The sequence below is a fragment of the Eulemur rufifrons genome, chromosome 21 (assembly GCF_041146395.1).
Source record: "Eulemur rufifrons isolate Redbay chromosome 21, OSU_ERuf_1, whole genome shotgun sequence".
Taxonomy (NCBI): domain Eukaryota; kingdom Metazoa; phylum Chordata; class Mammalia; order Primates; family Lemuridae; genus Eulemur; species Eulemur rufifrons.
The window spans coordinates 15,032,294-15,047,255 of NC_091003.1; the positions used below are offsets into that span (position 1 = coordinate 15,032,294).

Consider the following 14,962-nt stretch of genomic DNA (forward strand, 5'->3'; position numbering starts at 1 on the left):
GCTATGCCTAGAAGCATTTTGGTTTTGTGGGATTTTACAATCACTAGACCTGACCCCAACAGTCCTGCTCCAATCCAGCTACGAAAGGAGGGGTGTTTGTCTGCAAAAATTATGCTGAGCTTCCAACAGTGACTTGTGGGGCCAAAGTAAGTCCCAAGATGGGTCCGGAACACTGATCAAGTTTTATACCCTGTGGCTCACTGAAGGGCTGCAACATACATGAGAGCACTCGACACCATGGGACTGAAACAGGTTAGAGAGCAGTTAGGCGGCCGGTTCACGAGAGCAATGTCTGTCAGTGGTCACGCTGACCGAAGGGGAGTGGCCAACTCATTGACTCTCCCATCGCAGTAAGACAGGAACCGCCCCCACTCTGCAGAAGGGTGAGGAGGGCAAGCAGGCCTGCTGCCTCCCCACCCACGTGGGAAGAAAGGGTGACGCCTACTTGCAGGGCTGCCTGGCACTCTTCCACCAGGCCCTGGACCAGGTAGTACTTGGCCTCTGCTAGCAGCTCCTCGATCTCCCGGCGGCTCTCGGGCAAAGGGACTGCCCCGTCTCGAAGGTAGTTGAGTATCGTACCAAAGTGCTTCCCACACCGGTCGATGAGGATCCAGCCTGCAGAGGGGTAGGGGGAGGAGGACAGAGGGCCATGTTACACAGAGGTGCTCCTCTTGTCAGCTGGGTTGTCTCCCGCTCCCTCCCGCTCCCAGGGGAGAGTGGGACTGCAGGGAGTTGTGCCCCACCTGCCTACCTACCAGCGAAGGCTGACTAGGCCCTGCCCAGGTGCCACTGCCACAGCCTGCAGGCCCTGCTGGCTGGACACCGACCGCAACCCCAGACTACTCTGGTCTTACATTCCACTGGACACCAGGGCCCCTGAGGCCTAAAAGCATGTTTCTGAAGTACCCTCAAATACCCTTAGACAGGAGGCATCACCAGAGGTACCTAGTACACCACGCCTGGATACAACAGGGCCAAAGACCACATCTCAATGACAGGGAGAAGACTTCTGGGGTAAAAAAAAAAAAAAAAAAAAAATCTAATTCCTATTTCTACAAAGCTTCCTTCAGCCTCTCAAGTAACAGAGCCATTTCTAAGGAAGCACAAGCCTCACTCCTGCAGACTGTGACCTCTGGCTCCCAAGGGTGACCCCCGGATACTCATCAGCACCACAGGAAGTCCTATCCGACAACAAGCACTTAGCAGCTAGTGACAGCAGCTGGTGAACACAGCCCCTGGCTTCAGGCAGCTCGGTCAACATGGGGAACTTGCTTTTACTGGAATGGAAAAAGGTCCCAACTGCTGACCAAATCAGGCACAGCGAAAAATTCTTAGGGATAAGGGCCAGGAAGACAACGGACCCCTCTGCTTCTCATTGTCCTTTCAACCTTGTTGCTGGCCTAATGGCCTGATATTCCCCACCAGAGACCATAAGCGTTTTCAAAACTCCTCTACTGAAATGCAAATATCCCGGGGAGTGGTATTTGGAGGAGACAGGAGTAGAGCCTGGGAAGAGGAGGAGGGAAGGAAAAGGGAGTTAGGAATGGAGCAAACACCAAATATTGCTCAATAGAAAATGTGAAACATTAAAAAAGTCCTGGCCTTCCCAACTAGCAGGGCGACCTCAGGCCAGGGGCTTCAGCCAGGCTCCTGCACAACATTTACAGGTGAGAAAACACCAGTGCACAGGGCAGTGAGGAGGTTTAAACTGGAATTAGCCAACTAAAGCCCATTTTCCTTTCCCCTTTGCTCCCAGTTTGGGAGAAGAGACCAACACTGCCACTCCTAACCCCACTGTGCCCTGCCCTGATCCCTACTCAGACCCCCGGATGGCGTCAGAGGCCAATAAAAGAGCAGCAAATGCATCTTTTCCATACTCCAAGGTCACAAGTCCGCCCACCTCCCTCCACCCCTTGCCCCCCAAATCCAGCCCTGCCAAGTGTCCTCGCATGGTTTTAGTGCACTATCTGGCATTTTTTGCAATGGCCACCAGGAAAATCTGATCAAGGCCATTTCCCTGTTCCCCTCCTGAAACTGCTCAGCCTCAAGTTCCTGGGCCTTTTGTTACAGGGCTGGACTCCACCCTCCAGAGCCGGCCACTTTGTACTGCCACACGGGCGCTTTCCTGAGCACAGTGGAAGAATAATCCCCCCTGGGGCAGACACAATGCGAATGTGCAGCCTGGAGTCAAACCCTGGTTTCGAGGAAGGAAGAGGCTTTCCCAGGGCTGGTAAATCACATCCCCCTGACAGTGACCTCCAGATGTTGTCCCACCCACTGCTACATTTGAGACAACAAAACACGGAGTTAATGTCTTATGCAACTCAGATGCCTACGGGGCGCCTAGCAGCATAAACGAGCGCAGGTGGGCCGGGCTGAGGCCCTGGTGCCCTGACACGAGGGCATCTGTGCTGCCCCCAAGAGGGGTGGGCTCTTCCTGCTCCAGCCAAGAGTGGCCAGGCAGGAATGTGAGCCCAGGGCTGCGTGAGCTCTTGTTCCAAGCGATGCCAGAAATCCAGATTTTTCTGTGATTCTCCTGATTTTTAAAGAATGGTAAACTAACTAAACACACAGGAAAAAAACTCATCAATCTACCACAAGGCAAACAGAACACAACCACAGTTGAAATGGGCCTGCAGGCTACCAGTCTGCAGCCTGTTACCCTGGACCAAGTACTTTTTCCCCCAAAAGCTGACAAGGTGTGGAAAAACTGTATTGTCTTCCCAACACTTTTTTTGAGGGAAGCCCATTCCCCTGCATTTTCTACAGTTAACAGTAGAGCCTCAGATAGGTCAAGTGACATTCCCAAGTGGGGAAGGCAGGACTAGACCACAAAGAAAAAGGAACTCATAGGAAAACTCCTTTCACTGGAACTGAAAAGACAAGTAGAACCTCGGGCTTTAAGAGAAATGGCAACCAATTCAACTCAGCTGCTCAGGGAAGAAAACGTCCACATTCTGCCTTTGATGCACAGACAACTCAGCTGTGCAGACAGAGCGAGGGCCCTGAAATCACTTCTCCCAGGGACGGCCTAGAGTTTCCATAAACGAATAGACAGACCGTGACACTGGGCTCCAGCTCAAGAATGCCATCAGGAAATGCTTGCAGGGAAGGAATCATACTTTGGACAAATAAGGGCAAAGAGGCCTGCACTCTCTCCATGAGGTTTCAATTAGCATGCTGACTTTAAATACTTGGGTTGCTTTCAAAGCAGGAAGCTTCCCCTTTGAAAGTCAGCTCAAGAGCCTGGCGTGTACAAAACCAAATGGGAGGTCAGGCAGCTCCTTGCTTGTCGGGGTGTCTTCCCTGCTGCCATGGAGGACAAAGGCTATTCAGGAAGGCTGTCCAAGTCAGGGCAGCCTGGGATCTGACCACCCATTGGGCCAGGCTGGAGAGCAGAACAGACTGGGAGGCTCTAGGCTGGGCTCCGGGACCTCTCTCAGCACCGCACAGTGGCTACGAGGAAAGGCCTGTGTTGCAAACCCAGCTCTGCCACCTCCTTGCTAGAGGACACTGATGCTTCTTCATTTAACCTCTGTCCAGAAGTTTCCTCTGCTACTAATGGCATCTCACAGGGTTGGCATAAAAATACGATGGGAGAATGTACAGAAGACACACAGTACAATGCTGGGTCTACTGACAGCACTCAAAATTAGCTACGGGTCTGACAATGAGCCGTCGTTACACATCTCGTTGTTACTGCAGAACAGAGCAGCAGCAGTGTCCACAGGTAGCACGTTCCAGCCCACAGGAGGGAGTGTGTGTGGCTTTCGGAGTACCAAAAGTAAGGCTGCTCAGGGGGTCAGAGGGATTGAGCCACCAGGCTCACCTCCTCCCTACCCTGTGGGTATGCCACGTGCTTCCTCTCTCCAGGGATGCCTGACTTCTCTTTTCCCTTCCCCTGCCTCCTCCGGGGAGCCCTCACTGACCTTTCCTTGCCATACTAATATATTTTTGTGGCTCCCAAACTTGCCTGATGATAAAATCACCCAAGGTACTTGTTATAAACTCAGATTCTAGGAAATCGCCTCATTCCTGAATCAGAATCCCTAGGGCAGGGTCTCCAACCTCAGCACCACTGACATTTTGGACCAGATAATTCTTTGTTATGGAGGAGCTGTCCTGGACATTGCAGGGTATTTAGCGGCATCCCTGGGGCCTCTACCCATTGGATGCCAGTAGCACCCTGCCCCCAAGATGTGACAATCAAAGACGTCTCTGGACATAGCCAAATGTCCCCTGGGGGTCAGAAAGTCACCCATGGTTGAGCACCACTGAGGTAGATGATCTAAATGTAAAATGCAATGTAAAAACATTGAGGTAGCAAAAGATACCATTAAAAAAGCAAAGACAAGTCAAGACTGGGAGAAGATACTTGCAGCATAGAACTACAAAGAAATGGGGTCCAGAATATGTACTTCTACAAAGCAGTAAGAAAAAGGAGAATATGTAATTAAGGTGCAACGCAGCACTTAAAAGACGAAAACCAAGTGACCACTAAACGTAAAAAGATGCTCAACACACTAGAAATTAGGAAATGTGGAATAAGGCAGCAGCATGCCATAGCAGAACCACCAGAGTGGCAATAAAAGTTTGGATAGTGCCAAGTGTTGGCAAAAATCCAGGCTGCTGCAGGGAGTGTAAATTGACACGACCACTCGAGGGAGGACTCTGGCAATATCTAACGAAGCCGAAGGTGCTATGCCCAACTCCCCTCCTGGGAATAAACTCCAGACAGAGGGTAAGCTCTTAATGCTGTACCCCCAGGACAGGTGGGTGGGGCCTGGGGAGTCCAGAGCCTCCTCATTTACCAAAGTAAAAATACGTCTAAGTGTGCCACGGTGTGGTGAGGGCTGGGAGGAGACTCCTGAGAGAAACCCACATGCGCACAGGGAGGGTGTTGAAGGGCTGCAACGTTCCTGACGGCGAACACTGGAAACAGTCTGCATAAGCTCCCACAGAACACGGCTCCTTCAGCTGCAGTGTGTTTCTAGAGCGGAACACTCCACCGCTGGGACGTGTTTCATCCAGAGCTATTTACTCAGGGCTTGAGCTCACAGGCGTTTTGCAGAGCAAGCAAAAGCAAAACGGACCCAAACAATACCGCACCATTTAAATAAAAACACACCAACAGTACACTGTTTGAGAACATAAACAGTTGTGGTAAAAGTAACACCTGGGAAGATCGACACTTGTTGTTCTCAACCCTGCCTCATTAACAGAATCATCTGGAGAGTTCACCAAGTCCAGGTATCCCAGCCACACCTGGCCCTCCGTACTGGGACCCAGGCACCAGTACTGAACTCCTCGGGTGACTCACTGAGTGGCCCAGGTTGAGAGTCACCTAGTGACCCCACAGTCAGGCCAATGGTTACCTCTGGAAGGGAGAGAGGACCATCAGTGCAGGTCGTGTTTTGTGCCTGGTCTGAGTGGTGGCACAGGGGAGTCTGTGATGTTATTCACAGATTAAAAGCTCTCCAGGTACTTCAGAATTTTACAAAAGAGTGTTATCATTTAAGGCCGAAGGGCCCGAGATCTCAGGGAAACTCCCAGGTACTGCAGTTTTCCCACGAATTACACTGGCTTCTCAGTTTTCCAGGAGAATGTGCTGATAACATGACTGTCTTTCTTCAACCTAGAGTATACACTCCCTAATTCCAAAACCATTAGCAAGAGATCAACCACAAGGTGGGGGCGGGGGGCAGGTGGTGGTGAATACCATACCAAGCAACAGGGATGAAACAGACAACTACAGGTGAATGCTGAGTGGAACTCTTATTACAAAAGGTGCTTCCTAACTCCACGGACCGATGGCGATGTTAAGAGAGGCTCAGGTAAAAATTCTAGTACTGTGAGAACTGAACCTTTCTGGGGAGGGGTCTGAGAAAGGCTTGCTCACTGCCACAGTGTCCTCATCTTCTCGGAGAAGCCACCCTGCAGTGGGGAGTAATGTGGAACTGTCCCACACTCGCCCCTGAAGGCCAAGGCGGGCAGCCTCTCTCTGACATGCCTCTTCCGCCATCTCTACACTGCACCCCGGGCAGGACTGAAGCCATAATTCTCAGTTTCCATTTATTGAGTTCTCCCAGTGTATCAGGCACTAATGGGCTTTCTAATGTCCTCCTTTAATTCCAGTAACGGCTCTGCAAAGCAGTATCATTCACAACCGGGAAATGAGGAAAGAGACTCGGAGGAAAAAGTCACTTGCCCAACATCACATTACCAGTAAATAAATAATAAGCCAAAATTGGCACAATGCCCGACAGAGAGAAAAAACTCCATAAATGCTGACTGTTAACACGTGGCACAGCCAGGGCTCAAACTCAGGTCTGGCTGACTCCAACTCCCAAGCTCTTCTCTGTTTAGCAATGACACGGTACAAAACACAAGCAGGCAGAGGCATGGGACGAAAGGGAGACTATTCCACCCACCCTTGACCCTGGGTCCCCTCTCCTGAAGCAATCACCTTCTTGGGCATCCTTCAGAGATTTCTAGCAACACGATGCACACTGTTGAGTACTTTCAAAGCCCCTGTTCTTTAACCAGCAAGTGCTACTGCTGGTTTCACTTACCTGGTTGAGCTGCACTTGCATTTCTGCCTGTTTGTAGTGAACTTCATTGCAGCTGACAGGCTCCCAGCCCAAAGGCCAGGGCGACGCCGTAAGATGCAGGAAGTCTACCCCGACTGACATAACCAAGGGTGTACTCGAGGCGGCATGTGAGCAGTGGGTCAGGCTGTGCAGTGTTCTCTCCAAGGGCTAACAGGACGGCCCCGCCTGGCACAGATGATGGCTGGAAGACCAGATACCCAGCCTGACAGCCCAGGCCCTTCACAGGGCCCCCCAAAAAGCTCTGGTGAAACTGGTAGTTGAACCACAAGGCTGCCACACTGGAGCGATCTGGCCTGGGAGCTGAGCCCGCATCGAGCCACGGACAGGTGGTAAAAGCCGGTAGTCCTGGGTTCAGGGCCTTCACCTTTTCTAGCTTCACAGCTTTTGAAAAAGCATTTCACCCCTTTCAGGTGTGGATTCCTCAGTTGGCATGGTAACAACAGTAGCCACCCCTTAAAGGGTTATGGTGAGGATTAAATACCCATAAAATGCCACACTGTGAACTCTTCCTAATGATACGAAGGGGCTGGGGATCTAGAGACGCGAAATAAGCTGAGGTTTGGAGTGTCAGAGACGACACTGTGTCCCCAGCGAAGCTGGGCTTTTCAGCAGCGCTGCGCAAAGGACATTTCCTAATCTCTTAGGAGGCATTTAGAATGTGAGCAGTCCTGCTCGTACCACTTACACACTTTGTCCAGCTGGGGGTCAGGAAGCTCGAGGACTCTGTCTCTTGTGATACGGCATTAGGCCACCAAGGCAAGGGCTTTCTAGAAGAGGCTTCCATTTAGCGTTCAAAGCAACTCAGCTGCTCTTCCTGAGCACCCCACCCCCAAGACTGGGGAGGACGGAAGAAAAACCACAACAATCCTGGGTTCTCAGATAATGCCTGTTTCCTTGTGCAGCTGGGGTGCTATTGTCTTGATTTCCACAAATACTTCTGGGCAATGTGGGGTGTGGCACAGCAAAGGGGACCCTCCCACTCATAAACAGCCAAGTGTTTTCTGGGTGAGACACAGATGGCAGCTCTGGGGCTCCAACCTCACATCATTGTTGCTTGACCAGAAACCTGAGTTCACGGGAAGCCCAGGAAAACAGAGCCTCAGCCCTGCAGTGTGGCCCCCCCCCCCAGGACACAGGGGACACCCTAACCCGGGGGCAGGCAGCCTGAGCCTCAGCCCTCTGAGGATCAGAGAATGAACTGTGGCACACCGGCTTAGGTCCCCTAATCCTACCTGCCTGTGTCAAAACTCACCTACCCTCCCACGTCAACGTCCCTAGAAAGGTGGGGCATTAGCACAGAGGGCCAGTCTCAGAAACGGTCCCGTAGGGTCAATCCAGCTGTGCTCTGGCCTAGTCTTAAGCAGTCTCGGGCCAAGGAATGTAGGATGGGGATATTTAAAACCTCATGTGACCTGCCCGTAAGCCCAGCCAGGTAAAGATGTACCCCCTTGCCAGGTGCTCTTTCATTGTTCCAGGCGGGCAGAAGTAGTTATGGCAAGACCACTGTAAACAATCCTTTGCCTTTTACTAATATGACTTTTCACAAGGAAAAAACCCTGCACTGAATATACATGTTATCAAATACTTACTATGTGCCAACAGCCCCACAAGGGGGGCATCATTGTGCCCCTTTTACCAGATGAAGAAAATGAGACATCAAAACGTAAAGCCACTAGGTTAGGATCACCAGACACTAAACGGGGAGCTGGGATGCCAAGCCAGCTCTGTGACCCTTTGTCAAGACCCCATCCTAAGACGATGAGGGTCCAGAGAAAACACTCATGCCCCGGCTTGAGCCTCACTCGGAAGTCACAGAATCACTGCAGAGAGAACTGGAAGGGACCAACTAGGGCAGCTAGTCCAGCGTCCATGTTATAGGTAAGGAAGCTGAAGCCTGGAGTGGGGAAGTGACTTTCTCAAAGTCACACAGCAAATCAACAATGAAGTCAAGAGGGCAGGAATCCCTGTCCAGCTGCCTCCTACTCATCTTCGGGTCTCGGCTTAAATGTCACCTCCTCAGATAAGCCCTCCCTGACCACAGCCCCCAGACTGGGATCCCGGCTCCCTGCACACCACGGTGACACTGAGCACAACTGCAAGTCTGTACCTGTGTGTACAGCTGCCCGTTTAGTGTTGGACTTCCGGACTAGACTGAAGCCCTCAACCACAAGAATGTCCCCAGCGCCTGGTGCAGTGTCGAATGCATGGCCAGAGCAGGCGCCGGCGGGTGGGCTTACCTTCACTGTCGGTGAGCACTTCCATGCGCCCACTGAACATGGCCTTCAGCATGGTGTCCTGCTTGGTAAGCGTCTGCATGGTGGTATAGTAGAGGGCTCCACCCACATTCAGCTTCACGTATTTGGAGCTGGGGCTCGTGCCCTTGAAGGAAGTGGTGCGGGTAGCAGCCGCTGGCACCGCTGAGCTCACCACACTTTCTCCTGACATCTCTTCCTGCCAGTGGAGAAGACACAGGGTCACAACACCAAGCCTGGTTGACCTCTTTCAGCCTGTGGGCTGATTCTGGCCTCCAGATGTGTTTTGCCTGGTCTGAGAACACACTGCATTTAAAACTTAAAGTTTGCTTCCAATGTTGACGACTCAGGAAAGCTCACAAAAAAATCTGGGTTTTTGACTTCTCTTAGAATCAGAGGCCAACTTGGCCAGCAGGACAACAACTAGTGGAAGCTGAGGTATTGGCTGCCCCCAGAGAAGGGCATGTATCCCAGTGTGTCCCAAACCCCACCCGGAGAGCCTCATACACTGATCTCACCCGCTGACCCCATAGGCCAAGTTCGCCACTAACTCTTGTGTTATAAGGACTTCCTCTGTGCTCAACACCTATCTTAACACCCTGGCTGCATCTTAAAACTGTCCAGGGCACTGCCCAGATCTCTCTATGCTTCCTTACTGCCATGTACCACTGAACAGCTAAAAGTGGCTGAATCAAGGACGAAATAAGCTTTTATAAGTTGAGTGGGATCCCAGCCCACACTGCTCCTAAAACTTCCCATGGGGGCAAAGTGACTCTGGGGACTAAACAATAGACAGAAATTCCTGGAAGCAAGTTATTGCAAAATTATCCTTCTTATACTAGTGCCCCAAATAGCAAGATCCTGTGACAGTCCGCCTGACAGCGCCACCAGCCCTCACATGCATCCCAAGTCAAAGAGACAGATGTAGTCAGTGTCTGATTTAAGCAGGGCTGGGAAGGGAGACTGGTGTCTGGCACACGTGTGCTCAGAGAAAACATTTCTTGAATGAATAGGTAAAATTGTAGAGCTGGAGTAGGTGGAGTCTTTGCTGAATGTGGGTCGTGGCACCGAGCGAGAACAGCAGCGCGACAGCCAGGAGCCGGCCTGGCCCCCACAGCTAGGCCGCAGCCTTCTCACTGAACACGGAAAATGTCACAGCACACCCCCATCAGACAAGGCCGCTCTGTGGCCATGTTGCAACAAGACAAAAATAATCATGTCTGAACACAGACAAAAACACAAACATTATCCAAAACACAAAATGACCCAGCACTCCCCTGCCCTGGCTAACATGAGTTACTGCTGTTTCTTCACCAACTGGAGCTGTAGCCTCGTTCCAGTCTTCCTGCCTTCAAGACAGGAATCGCTGACACCCAGTCACAGAATCAGCCATTTCCAGGCAGCATTCAACACAGCAAAGCCCCACTTCTCGGAACCCTCTTTCCAAATCGCCCAACACGAGCCCAAATCCTTTGAGACATCCCACAGTTTTCCCTCAGTGGGACAGGGAAATAAACCCAACTCTGCCAGACTACAGGTATGCTTGCTGTGGTTTTGGCCAGAGTGCTGACTGCACATAACTTATTGAACGAGTCTCTGAAACTGAAAAAGGATTATTTTTAAAATTTTTCATGCCTTTCTATCTTCTCCAGATTTTCCACAATGACTGTGTATTACAATTATAATCTGTAAAACACATTCTAAATGGGACAGGGACAAAAGGGTGACAGCCCACAATAGCAGAGGCAATGACTTAGCAAAAGTCAGGGCAAAATATTCCATTTGGGGTTACCCAACTCTTCTGGCCAAGCCCCCTGCCTCCACCTCCCACCGAGTGAGCGGCCTGGAAAGGCCTGGAAATCGCCTGCTGGGGAACTTGGGTCAAGACCCTGCAGGGGCCTCCTGGAAAGGAGTGTTTTCTCAAGAAACTGTTCCTGCATCTGCAAGTAAAAACATCACAGGAAAGTTTTCAAAAGCTCAGGCTTAGCTCACCTGAGGTCTCCGTGACCTGATACAAAGGAAATGAGGCCAAGAGGAAGCGGTTTCCCCGCCCTTCTAGCTTTCCTTTGAAGTCAGTCCCCAAAACCACCCCCCACAGTTATCACCAGCCATTTCCCCCAGAAAAACCCTTTCTTCAAGGGATGGAAGAAGAGGCTTACAGAAATACAGAATTCCCAAAAACTTTGAAGATCTAGAAGGGTAGGGGGAAGGCTTTTAGTCATATTTTTTTTTGGAGGGGGGGCGGTTATTTGTTAAGGAAATTTGCCCCAGAATGAAAATACTTTAAGCACCCTTTTCAGACCTGAATTTACACAATAAACATGTTTATGGGAAATGGTCTAGCATTTTGTAAGGTACCTACCATGAAACAGACAAAAAAGTATGTAAAGTATACCTCATGCAGTCATGTGTAGCTAACAGGGATACATTCAGAGAAATGTGTCGTTAAGCAATTTGTTCATTGTGGGAACATCACAGAGCGAACTTACACAAACCTGGATGGCGTATCCCACTACGCGCCTAGGCTATATGGTGTGGCCCATTGCTCCTAGGCTACACACCTGTACGGCACATTACTGTACTGAATACTGTCCGCAACTGTAACACAATGGTAAGTACGTGTATCTAGACATATCTAAACACATAAAAGGTACCGTATAATTACCATATAAAAGATAAAAATGTCACAGCTGTATAGGACATGTACCATGAATGGCACTTACAAGACTGGAAGTTGCTGCGGGCGAATCATCCAGTGGTGAATGAATATAAAAGCCTAAAAGATGACTGTACACCACTATAGACTTTAACACACTATACACTCAGGCTACGCTAAATTTATGAAAAAAAAAATTATTTCTTCAATAAATTAAACTTAACTTACTATAACTTTTTTACTTTATAATTTTCAACGTTTTAACTCTACTGTAATAACACTTAGCTTAATACACACATATTACAGCTGTTCAAAAATATTTTCTTCCTTTATATCCTTATTCTATAAGCTTTTTCCTATTTTTAAATTTTTTGTGTTCAAAACTAAGAGACACACACTAGCCTCAGCCCATACAGTGTCAGGATCCTCAATATCACTGCCTTCCACCTCCACGTCTTGTCCCACTGGAAGGTCTTCAGGGGCAATAACATGCATGGAGCTGTCATTTCCTACAGTAACAATGCCTTCTTCTGGAATACCTCCTGAGAGACCTGCCTGAGGCTGTTTGACAGTCAACTTTTTGGAAAACAAGTACAAGGAGTACACTTCAAAATAATCATAAAAATATAGTATAGAAATACACAAACCAGGAGCAGTCATTTATTTTCATTATCAAGTACTATATACTGCACATATTGTATGTGCTATACTTTTATACGACGGGCAGCACAGGTTTGCTTACACCAGCATCATCGCAAACCCATGTGTAACGTGTTGCTACAATATGTCGTCGCAACTAGGTGGCAGGAATCTTAGTTACTATTATTATAATCTTATGGGACCACCAGTCGTTGGCTAAAACATCACTATGCAGCACGACTGTACTTCTTATGGCTTTCTAATACTTTTTCAAAGACAATCTGCACATAATAGGTGCATTTTAAGTGTACAGGTTGATGAGTTTTGGTTAACACATGCACCTGGGCAGCCCCCCTCCAATCCAGACAGAAACCACTTCATGGCTCCAGAAGGCACCCCCTGACCCTTTACCACTTAAATTTCTACCACCACATGACTTTTGAAAATCCAAAGATTGCTGGAAGGCAATTTCCATTTTGTGGATTCAGACACCATCACCCAGATAGGGTCAGTCACTTCTCAAAGCCAGGAGGTGAGTCAGTAAGGGAGCAACTGAACCACACGGGCAAGTCCTGGCTGGCCTGGAGCCCATCATGCATGGTATATTTAGAGCTACGACATATTAAGTTGAGAAAGGACAGCCCCAGCTCTCTTCTTTAAAAAGTACAAAAAGCCCTGAAAAAAGATAGGAGGTAATGTGTGGCTAAGGGTGTGGGAATCAGACCTATGTTTAGGTCCCCAGCCCTGCCCCTGAGTAGCTGTGAGTGTTGGGCAAGACACCTGAATCTCGTTCCATCCACCAAACGGGGACAACAGACTCGCCTCTCACACAGTACTCAGCACCAGCCCCCGGCTCAAAGGAAACATTCAAACTATGACGATTTGAGAATGCTCTCAAAGTCTCAAATTATCTTCTCCTCTGTGGAAACTATTTCCAGCTCTAATGACAGGCTGAATCACTAAGAGATAAAGGCAGAAACCGTCCTGATCTAGCATGAGACCCCAGATTAGGCAACAAAAGGTTTGGACCTTTCCAGAGCCCAGCTCCTCCAAATGTCAGTCAACCCAATACTAGCAGAGGCCCTTGGAGAAAAAGTTTTGGCTGTGTTCACGTCCCTGAGCCCAAGTTACAGTGCACTGAGGGCACAAGGCAGATGACAATAAACCTCTCCCAGCTGTCCCTACTGAGATCCTGCTTTTTGATTTGTTTCAAAGGTTTGATTTCATTATCAATGAAGTTGGGGAGGTGGGGCAGGAGAGCGCAAAACTGGTTACAAGAAACAGGTAATTCACACTGGAGATACTAGTTACAGATTTTATTCAACCAGAAGTTTATTCCAGTTAGATGTGAAAGTCTAGGCTTCCCTCCTCCCCATCTCCCTGAATATACTGTTGCTAATTTTATTAAATAAATATAGTGGCTCAAGGCCAGGCATGGTAGCTCATGCCTGTAATCCTAGCACTTTGAGAGGCAGGAGAATAGCTTGAGGCCAAGAGTTTGAGACCAGCCTGGACAAAATACTAAGACCCCCGTCTTTAGATAAAAAAAAAAAAAAAAACAAAAACAAAAAAAAACCCAGTAAGAAAAATTAGCTGGGCATGATGGTGCATGCCTGTAGTCCCAGCTACTCAGGAGGCTGATACAGGAGGATCACCTGAGCCCTGGAGTTCAAGGCTGCAGTGAGCTACGATTGTGCCACCCCACTCCAGCCTGGGCAATAAAGCAAGACCCTGTCTCTAAAATTAAATAAACGGATAGATACTGGCTTGACACTTGATAGCACATTCTTGTCACCTGGGAAGCTTAAAAGTACTGATGCTAGGGTCTTACCTGTGAAAATTCTGATGTAATTGGTCTGGGGAGTGGCTGAGACAAGAGAAGTTTTAAAACTCCCCCAGGTGATTCTAATGCCAGCCAAGATTACAACCCACTCTTCTAAAAGTATTATACCCCTTAATTAGGCTTACTTAACTCCATGGCCTTGGCCCAGTGAATTCCTGACTGACCTGTACATAAAAACAAACCAAAGCACTATAAACAAAAGCAAGCCCCCACTTCACAGCATCAGAGCCACAGGCAGGAAGCAACTGTATGCATGTTTGAAAAAAATAAAAATCAGCTGAAGGGGGAAAATCTTTGACTTAGAAGGAGACCCAGGCAAGTACAGTAGGAAAAAAGGGCGCCAAATCTCTGACCCTATATTTTCCATACACTTCTTTATAAAACTGTCTCCTTTGTGTTTGTGTGTGTGTGTGTGTGTGTGTAAGGAAAACTAGATTGAGAGTCTGACAAACCAGGACTACAATCCAGTTCCACCACTTCCTGCAAGATGTTCAAGCAATTTAACCCAAGTCTCAGTTTCCTAACTCGTAAAATGGAGTGTTACAGCCATAATCTTCAAAATAACTCTCATGGAATTGGCACTCTCCTTTGTGTAGTTTCCCTTCCGTCCCTCAAGCTTTAAGACCAGGGGCTCCTAGTCCTGGCTATTGGAGTAACTGGGGTGTGCTTAAGAAAAAACACTCATGACCGTCTGGGTTCTACCCCAGACCAATGAATCAAAATCTTGGAGACAGGGAAGGGTGGATGATAAGTCACTAGTATTCAAAAAGCTCTTCAGGTGATTCAGGGCTCAGAGCCACTGACCTAAGGTGTTTTTGTTTAACCAGCCTGATCTAAGAATTACCAGCAAAAACATCAGCTCAGGGGATTCTTACAGCAGAGAAGTTTAAAAAACACTGCATTGAGGCCAGTGTTTTTCCCCAAACTGAGGACATTTCTTCAACTCAAAAAAGTCTGTTTC

General features: G+C 48.8%; 1 protein-coding gene across 2 annotated transcripts in view; it reads right to left on the minus strand.

Moving 5' to 3' along the window:
* KCTD10 (potassium channel tetramerization domain containing 10) overlaps positions 1-14,962 on the minus strand; it is a 28,799-nt gene that overhangs the window by 12,214 nt on the left and 1,623 nt on the right. For both annotated transcript variants that reach the window (XM_069497532.1, XM_069497531.1), the window contains exons 2-3: positions 8,849-9,062; positions 446-615 (exon numbers count right to left, since the gene is read on the minus strand). In XM_069497532.1, coding sequence (XP_069353633.1) covers positions 446-615; positions 8,849-9,062 — 384 coding nt within the window. The remainder of the gene's footprint in view (positions 1-445; positions 616-8,848; positions 9,063-14,962) is intronic.